Below are 8881 nucleotides of genomic sequence, written 5' to 3'. Positions count from 1 at the left end.
CTGCCCGGACGGCGAGCAAATATGACCGCTTTTACCCTTGCGAACCCAAATGCCCCCGAGAGCCCCCGCTCCTCCGTGCGTCTCGCTGCCTTCGTTCGGCGCTGAGTGTCGTGAAATCCTCTAATCCCATTCGGGCATTCCTCGCTGAGCCGTCACACGCCGCCAATACGAGATCTCTCCTTTTTCTGGCGCTGCTCTCACCCTTCTGTCCCCACCTCCCTCCCGCGCTGCCCCGGGTCTCCCCCCGGATCTGGGGAAAACGGGAAATGGAACCCCCCGTGGGGACCGCGATCCGCAGGGACATCCCCAGAGCTCTGCGGGAGGAGGGGAGATGGGGGTTGGCAATGGGAAAAATAATCATAGTAATGTATCGATACGAAAAAAAAATTAAGGGGGGGTGGAGGAAAGAGGAATTCTTGCAGAAATCAGATCTGGTTCATAGGAGGGGGAAAAAAAAAAGAAAGAAAGAAAAGAGAACTGCATTTCAACTGAATCCTTCGAAGGAAAGGATTCTGTTCTCACAAGAACCGTGATGTTTCAGCAACGGCTTACGGAAAGAAATTGCAGCAGGCTCTGCACCAGCCGGGAATCGAACCCGGGTCGCAAGAATGGGAATCTTGCATGATACCACTACACCACTGGTGCTGCGCAAATTGCAGGGTGCACCCCATTAGCAGCTGCATAGAGGGTGATGGAGGTTTTTACTTTGAATATCAGGAGAAGCATCTACCAAGGAAGGGAGTGATGCAGTGGCACAGGGAGCGAGGTGGTCACCATCCCTGGGGATGTTCCAGAGCCCTGGAGATGAGGCACTGAGGGATGTGGGCAGTGGGTATGGGTGGGTGGGGTGGGTTTGGGGATCTCAGAGCTCTTTTCCAGCCTGAATGGTTCTGTGATGCTATGAATGTCCCTGCCATGTGAGATGGGAAAAGTGCTCTATGGGATCCTGAAGGTGAGCTGTGTGGCAGCCAGGCTCCAGGAAGGACGTGGGCACACACTGGGCAGTGCTCCCCAGCCCCGCTGCTGCTGCAGTGTTTAGCCAACAGCTCGGCGCTCCCCGCCCTGCCGGTGGCACAAACACTGAGTGTGTGGAGCTGCCACCTGGCCCTTGTCACCTTGCAGAGGTGTGAGTGAAGGGCAGGGCAGTGCTGGGATGGGTGCTGGGGTCACAAGGGCCCCGGGAGGGGATGTTTCTTGTGCTGGGAGCGGCCGGCATCCTTGGTCCACTGCATGTGGGCTGCAGGAAGCCAATGGGCCGGAGTCACCTCCAGCAAAATGACTCAAAACAAGTGCCCAAGGTTGGCAACACACAGCCCCGGGCTTTGGGCTCTGCCAGACCCCCCCACGAACCCCCAGGAGCCATTCCCAATGCAGGAGATGGGGAACACCCCATTGTCCGTTGACAAATAGAGCATTCCAGGGCGCAAACAAGGAAGATCTCAGCTGCGGGAGTCTCAGAATCCAGCTTTAATTCCAGGGAGGCTTTGATAAATAGAAAAACTGCTGACATCTCATCCCTACACAACCCATGGGATTGGAGCACTGCTGCTTACCTACACAGCCCGGCACAGCCCGGCTGCTTCCCGGCACATCCTTGTCGCTGGCATTTGGGCTTCCCTGTGCCCATCCCAGTGCTTCCATGGTGCCAGGACTGCACTTTGGGTGTCCCCTCCATGCAGCAACAGTCCCCATGGGGACATCATTTTTCAGGCTCAAAGAGGTGGTCGCTGTCCTCGAGCAGAATGTCTGACCCCTCTCCCAGCCCATAGTAGAGATCATTCACCTTCCTGCTGGCTTTTCGTGGGGAGCCGGGGTGCTCTCCCTGTCCAGAGCAGCCTTGGGGTGATGAGGGGCTGTCAGGCACAGAGCTTTCCAGTGAGGCCGTGTCCATGTCCTCCAGGAGGGACACCAGTGGTGCAGGGCCTAGGGGCGGCTGGGAGGGGCTGTAGGGACAGATTGGGGTGACAGTGACAGTGGGGTCAGCAGGATGCTCCCCTGGGCTGCCTGCTCGCCCAGCTCTGATATCAGCAGGGTAAATAATTTGGCACCGAGGTTCAACCCCCCCAGCATGCATCTGACTCCATGCCCATGCGTACCACGTACCAGCTGCCAGGCTCCAGCTGCGGGGCTGCCTCCTGGGGGGGTTCTTGGGGTCCCCCCGACTCTTGGTGCACCTCTGCCTTTGCCTGCAGCAGTGCCTGTGAGCAGCTGCGGGGCCGGGGCTGTGCTGATGCCTGGACCTGCTCGTAGGAGGGGAGGCTCTTCTCGAAGGCACTGCTGTAGGGATCCTGCAGGCTGCGGGGTGCAGGGTGTCAGGCAGCTCCCCACGCTGCTGGGAGATGCTGAGGGATGCACACACACCACATGGCTGCCAGGATGTGTGTCCCAGGGGTGGGAGGCACATAGAGACCCACTAAAATCCCCCCAGTTCCTACCTGAGTGTCTCCAGGTTGCCCTTCTCCGGCAGCAGCGTGGCTTTGTGATCTGGAAAATTCTCAGCCTCGGGCTGCACAGGGACAAATGTCACCTGGGGGGAAGAAATGCAGAGTCCAGTAGCTGCCGTCTGCTTGAGAAAAAGTCTGCCTGGAAAAAAGCCCTCTGTGCCAGAGCCACAGACACGGGAGGGACGCTACTACCCTGCCGTGCCCTCTGCCAAGGAGACTGGAGGGTCACAGCCATGCTCAGGGCTTTCCCAGGCTCCCACAACTTGAAGATCCCACTCTGAGCTTCCAAAATCCTCCCCCAAAGCGCCCGGATCCCAGCGAGCCCCCAACCCCAGGACAAAGCCCCCATCCCTCGTGCCCTACCCTGGGGTAGCACTGGCACATGCTCCATGTGACGCCCACGGCGATGAGCAGGATGCCCCCAGCACAGAAGGTGGCGTAGATCTGGGGCTTCTCCACGCTCATGATGAACATCCCCGTCATCACCAGGAAGAAGCCCAGCATGATGAACCCATAGCGAAACGTCTTCTCCTCGGCCATGGGCAGGCAGTGGGAGGGCTGACACCGGGAGCTCCGTGCCGAGCACACCTCTGGGGACGGCAGGAGTGGTTTCTCACTGCGGAGGCTGCCGGGGGCTGGGGATCGGCTGTGAGTGGGGCTGGTCCTGCCCAGGGCTGAGCCAGCCAGTTTTTATGGCTTTGTAATGAATGCAAACAGCAGCCCGCGTTCACACTCCAGTGAAGCTGCCCGACACGTGCCTGGCCAACCTTCCCTGCGGGCACAAGGGAGGGGATGGGGACAGCGAGGTGATGGGACAGCAACAGCAAGATGCTGGCAATACAGGGACTGGGCCACCACAGGTGCTTTCACAGCCTGGGATAAGTAACAGGGTTGTTGAGTGGGGTCAGCCGTTGCAGACTCAGCACTGGGCAAATCCTCAGCCCCCAGGTATTAAATTACATAGATGTGTATATTATATAGCTATAGTGGTGTATAGGTGCGTAGGTGTATAGGTATACATGTGTATAGGTGTACAGATACATTGGTGTGTAGGTGCAGAGGTGTATCGGTATATAGGTCTATGTTTGGCTGTGGCTCTGCAGCCACCCTGCAGCCCTGCAGGGGTTCCTGGGCACTGCTGAGCTCCCCGGGATGCACCCACCCACCCCAGCTGTGGGTTTATCCACTGCACTGCACACAAATGGGGGCTGAGCAACGCCAGATGTCTTTTGCTATGTGAAATGACAAATGCACACGGACACCCTGAGCACACGCGTGAGCAGCTGAGCATTTCTGAACAACGTGAGGCCAGGCGTGGGAAGTCAGTGAGCGTTGGGAGCAAGGCAGGAGAGACAGGTGAGGGTGGGGGGACATGGAGAGGCAGAGGAGGTGTGGAGCAGGGCGGCACGAATATGGGGAAGAAGCAGAACAGAGGCAGCACACACCGTGCTGCACTGCCCACTGCCCCTACTCTCCTTGACACAGCCCAGACCTCTGCTCCCACCCTGCCTGCAGTCCCAGCTGGGATCTGCCCGCTTTCCCCCAGCTCTGCACCACATTCCTCGCTGCAGGTGTATTTCCCAGCTCCTGCTTGGAGTGGGTGAGTGCTGGTGGGACCCTGGGGGGTGGCTATGCTCCATTATAGTGCAATGGGCAATCGCTCACTGCGATTCCTTCATTCAGTCATTCCTTCCCCCTTTGGGGCAGAACCCAGTGTGGGTTGGGCAGGGCAGCCAGTGTGGGTTTCCACATTGAAACACCAAACATTTGCAACCAGAGGTGGTTTTATTAAAAACATGAAGGTTTCCAACATGCCAGCTGCTAACATTGTCCCCTAACGCGTTGCTCAGAATGCAGGACAGCCCCGTGCCACCCACGCTCTCCCCTTGCTGAAGGATGGGGCTCAGTCAGACACCCCGAACACTGATGTTCTCGTAGCTGGGGGGCGGCGTTTCCTGTGGCCCAGCAGGGCTCTGGGTGTCCAACCATGAGGGGCTGGGGCGGAACAAGGCGCTGTCGGAGGAGCTGCGGCGGCGGCCGCTCTGCCAACGCTCATCCTCCTCCTCCTCCTCCTCCTCCAAATCATGATACGGCGGTGGTGTCAGCTCCTCCTTGCTCACCACGGGATGGAGGTACGTGCCATGAGCAGGTCTGCAGGTCAGGGCTTCTTCGTAGGTGGGGATGGCAGTGGCGTCCCAGGAGCTGCGAGGAAGAAGGCACCCAGCAGTGCACACCATCAGTGGGAGCATCTCGGGACCCATCAATGGGAGCACCTCAATGCCAATTGATTGGATCTTCCCAGTGGCCATCAACTGGACTATCTCTGTGCTCAACAGTGGGAGCATTCCAGTGCCCATCAACCAGACCATCACAGTGTTCATCAACCAGACCATCTCAGTGCCCACCAATGGGATCATCCAGCCCCCTGACAACTGGAGCTTTCTACTGCCCCATCAGCCAGAGAATCCTTGAGCATGGGGTCACATGCATGCTAGTGGTGGTACTTGGGCAGGTTTTGCACACCTGGAGACAAGGGGAGACTGTGTCAGCTGCTGCCTGGCAGCAAGAGGGCTAACAGCCATGCAGGAGGACGGGCACCATCACTGAGGCTTTGCAACGAGTAGCATCACCCCATTCCTACTGAGTTGACTGACTTCACCTTGAGGAAGAGGAGATGCAGCCCCACAAGGTGCCACCTCTGGTACCAAGGCCACATGCACCAAGGCTGCAGAGAAGCAGAGGTGGTGGGCTCTCAGTCCCTGTTTTGTGCCATAGTGCTTTTTGTGGGCAGAAGAACATCCTCATAACAACCAAACCCCCACAGCCACCTCTAATGCACAGGGGCTGCTGGGAGCTGAGCAGGCGGTTTGCACGAGCAACCAGGTGAGAGCTGGGCTTTCTTGTCCAATGCAGTCCCAGCCCACCCCACGCCCACCTGGGCCTTCCATGTGCCAGCCCTGCTGCTGCTGCTTCCAGCTGCACTTTGCTGAGCAAACACAACTTGTGTACAGGGAAAACCTCCGTCCAACCTTTGCCCTCCCCATGCAGGATGCCAATGCTCAGCGATGGCTCCTGCTGCAGTGCCAGGGTGATGTCAGGGTGATGCCATGCCATCGCTATGGACGCTGTGCTGGGGACACTGCTCCATTGATATGAAGCGTACCAGAGCCCCAGACGAGCTCACAGAGCCCCAAATACTTGGATGAGCACCAAAAGCCCTGCAGAGCCAGGGACCAACCCCCTGGGTCAGCAATGCGTCTTTGTGCTGCAGTCTCATCCTACTCAATGCCAACCTGAGAATTGGTTTTTTCCTTTTTTAGTTTTTACTCCATTTTGGTATAGATAGCACAAACCCAGTCATTTTGTAGAGCAGCATAAACTCATCCTGTTCACTAAGGATCATCACAAGCAACGCAACACATTCCCTGCGCACACCAAAGAATGGGTGGCACTGGCCAAGGAGCCGCAGGACATCACACAGCGCCCACACTGTGCATGGGGACGGGGTTGGCCAACACCATTGCCCAGAAAATCACCGCAGCCCTCTGCTCTCTTGCTCTGCACAGACACCCAATGCCCCGCAGGGCTGAAGAGCTGCTGGAGGATGAGCACAGTGCAGGAGCAGCCGGCGTGTGCACGGAAGCAGGGGTTGATGCTAACGCACAATGGCATCCGCTCAGGAGCGGAGCGCAGCAATGGGTTTGAGCAGCTGAGCACGCAGCAGCACCCACACCCACCTGCAGTTCCACTTCTCCGGGGGCTCAGCGGTGAAGTACTGCAGGTCGCGGGGGAAGCGGTACTGATAGCGCCGTGACACCACCCTGGCGTTGGCTTTGACGGACCAGAGCAGCCCGAAGAGGAGCAGGATGCCGCCGATGCCGCAGCAGAAGAAGCTGACGGAGCGCAGCAGCGCGTTGGAGGAGCTGGGCACGGCCTGGGCCTCGCGAAGGGGCAGGAGGTGAGCCCCGCTGCCCACTGCTGTGCCCACCTCCCCGTCGCTCCACCAGGCGAAGCACAGCGTCCCCGTCACCAACAGCACGGCCCCGGTGATGGTGATGCCGTAGCGGAACGAGGCGGCCGCCATCCTTCGGACGTTAGCACGGCTGGGAGGGGAGGAGGCCGAGGTAATGCATGGGAGCTCACGGCCTGCAACACAGGAGAGGGGTGGGAGGGACAAAGGTGTGGAAGAAACCTCCAGGAGGAGAGCTGGGAGCTTTCCAAGGGTCGCACGCTCGAGTGTCCTCTTCTTACTCGATACCCACCGCCTACATAAAATCATAAAATAGCAGAATGGCTGAGGTTGGAAGGGACCTACAGCCCCATCCCAGCTGTGGGCTGGCTGCCCTCAACTCCGACTGCCCCGGGTCCAGCCATGGCTGTGAGCACCTCCAGGAATGGGGCACCGCAGCTCTGGACACAGCTGGGGCCTCCCTGCCTCTGAGGAAAGAACTCCCAGATCCCAGTGTGGACATCAACAGTCCCCATATAAAGCCATTATTATGTCACTTGTCACTTAAACTCACTTAAATGCACATAAATGTGCATAAGAGATGAGACAACACTCCCACCCCAAATGAGAACCCCGGGCAGTCGAGTTACAGGGTGGCTCCAGGGATTGTATGGTTCTTGTCTCTGGGGCTTGCTGCAGACTGCCTCCCCACCTCAGAGGAATGCCAGCTGGGGTTCTGATCAAAGCGAGGCTTATTAGAGGAGGCAGGGAGGGGATGTAAATCTCAGATGTCATCGCTCAGCATTATCAGTGCACATTTTTCTCATCTGAAGCCAGATACAAATTAGCCTCATGGTGACAGTAGGTGCCTGGTGTTGCTACTCAAAACCCTGCATGCCAGGACCAGGGGCTGCACCACGTCTTGCTTTCTCGGGGACAATGGCGAAGGACATCCCCACAAGCCAAGGGATGCTGCTGTGAAACAGGGAAACACACCCAGGAGACTACGTGAGCTTGCCTAGGACAGGTCTTAAGACGCCATGTGAGCAGCTGCTCCCCTGTGCCATACAGCTCAGGTCAGCATGGGAATCCATCCCCACCTCCAATAAAGGCCAGGAACCTGCTGGCTGGACACAGGGCTGGGACCACCAGTCCTGCACTATGCGTGCAACCAAGGGCAGGAGGAGCTGGGTTATGTTGAGCCACTATTTATCAGATGGGCTCACTGCATGGAAAGTGAAATGAATTTGTAGTGAAAGAAGAATGATCTGATCTTATCTACTTCTAATGAAGAAATCCGAGGAGAAAGGAGAGCTGGGAAGTCCACAGGACAGGGAGCACAGATGGTGTGCTCGGCTCTCATCCCACAGCCACAAGCCCAAATTGCTGCCAGCAGCAGCCAGGGCACCCAGCGCCAGCCAGAGGTCACATCTGGGCCTGCCATGAGTCAGAGCTTCACCTCAGAATGAGTGGCTGCCTTTTGAACAGAAAGGAACCAAGCTGACAAGGAGAAGTGCTCTCTCCGTGTTCGGGGCTGGCAGGTTTGGGAGATGCTGCAGTTCCCACCCGGGGGGAAGGGGATTTTCAGCCCCCGCGTTGCACGTATCTGGGAGCGGTGGCAGCCGGGGGAGGAGGAGGAGAGCCTCTGGGAGGTGGCAGATTGACAGCTCAAGAATGAGCCCTTCTCTCCTGACAAAACCCACGGGGCTGAACGCTCCCCCAGCGCGGGGGCGGCCGCTCCACGCTGTCACCACCGCCGCGATCCCCTCGGCAAAATCTCCCTGTCTGCTCTCGACCTGGCACTGCTCTCCCCGAGCATCCTTCTAAGCCCTTTGAACGCACCACGTTAGAAAAAAAGGAGGAAGCATCCGGAGGAGCCCTCATCCCGCCTGCTGTCGGCACATCGGGTCCCGTTGGACCCCCGGCGCACCACCCACAAGGGAGGCTGCCGGATGCCCTTTACGAGCTCCCATCCCCAGCAGCCGAGGCACGCTTGGCTTTGCCCCATCTCCCCCGACCCGCCCTGAACCAGGCGTAGCAGGGAGAAAGATTTGCATGTTGCATGTCCAAACAGACACAGAGGTTAATAGTTTACATAGTTCCAGCGAGATGCTGAGAATAGCAGCCCCCATATAAAGTTATGCAGATGGTGATTCATAGGGTCGACCGAGCGTTGCTCGGAAAAACACTCTTTTCCAGAAAAACGAGAAACGAGAAGCGCTCCGAGCCCCTTCGGACAGCAGGACCCGCCTCCCACCCATCCTTCCACCGCACGACGGAGGACTTTAAGCGAACCGACGTGCCAAGAAGAACGGAGACGCACCAAAACGTCAGCGCCAAATTAAGAAGATTCCTTTCTGCCTCTATCTGAATTTGCCGGCGTTGGTGGTGTTGCGCTGTCAGCAATCAGGGGGTGGCACCGTCCGGACGCACGGCTCTCACCAACTTTCCAGCCGCATCCCATCGCCGTGCTGCCAGCGGGACCCGC

The 8881-nt window shown here is 58.0% G+C and overlaps 2 protein-coding genes and 1 non-coding gene across 4 annotated transcripts; all 3 read right to left on the bottom strand.

The window, feature by feature from the left end:
- Positions 1–574: 574 nt before the first annotated feature.
- Positions 575–645, bottom strand: TRNAG-CCC. Its single transcript has one exon. It is a non-coding gene; the product is annotated as a tRNA-Gly (tRNA).
- An 807-nt stretch (positions 646–1452) lies between these two features.
- BSND (barttin CLCNK type accessory beta subunit) lies at positions 1453–3095 on the bottom strand. Its single transcript, XM_010716087.2, has 4 exons — positions 2808–3095; positions 2436–2527; positions 2104–2295; positions 1453–1943 (listed from the first exon to the last, which is right to left on the bottom strand). The coding sequence occupies exons 1-4, from the start codon at positions 2982–2984 to the stop codon at positions 1700–1702; spliced, it is 705 nt and encodes a 234-aa protein (XP_010714389.1). The 5' UTR covers positions 2985–3095; the 3' UTR covers positions 1453–1699.
- Positions 3096–4206: 1111 nt separating this feature from the next.
- On the bottom strand, positions 4207–8875 carry TMEM61 (transmembrane protein 61). Of its 2 annotated transcripts, XM_010716086.2 has the most exons (3): positions 8717–8875; positions 6182–6590; positions 4207–4646 (listed from the first exon to the last, which is right to left on the bottom strand). In XM_010716086.2, exons 2-3 carry the CDS (start codon positions 6526–6528, stop codon positions 4352–4354), a joined length of 642 nt encoding a protein of 213 aa, XP_010714388.1. In that variant the 5' UTR covers positions 6529–6590; positions 8717–8875; the 3' UTR covers positions 4207–4351. The 2 variants fall into 2 exon arrangements, with proteins under 2 accessions (XP_010714388.1, XP_010714387.2); XM_010716085.3 differs by lacking the exon at positions 8717–8875 and having other exon boundaries at positions 6182–8318.
- Between the last annotated feature and the right edge of the window lie 6 nt (positions 8876–8881).

The sequence above is a fragment of the Meleagris gallopavo genome, chromosome 10 (genome assembly GCF_000146605.3).
Source record: "Meleagris gallopavo isolate NT-WF06-2002-E0010 breed Aviagen turkey brand Nicholas breeding stock chromosome 10, Turkey_5.1, whole genome shotgun sequence".
NCBI lineage: Eukaryota > Metazoa > Chordata > Aves > Galliformes > Phasianidae > Meleagris > Meleagris gallopavo.
This window is presented reverse-complemented; position numbering and strand designations above follow the sequence as displayed.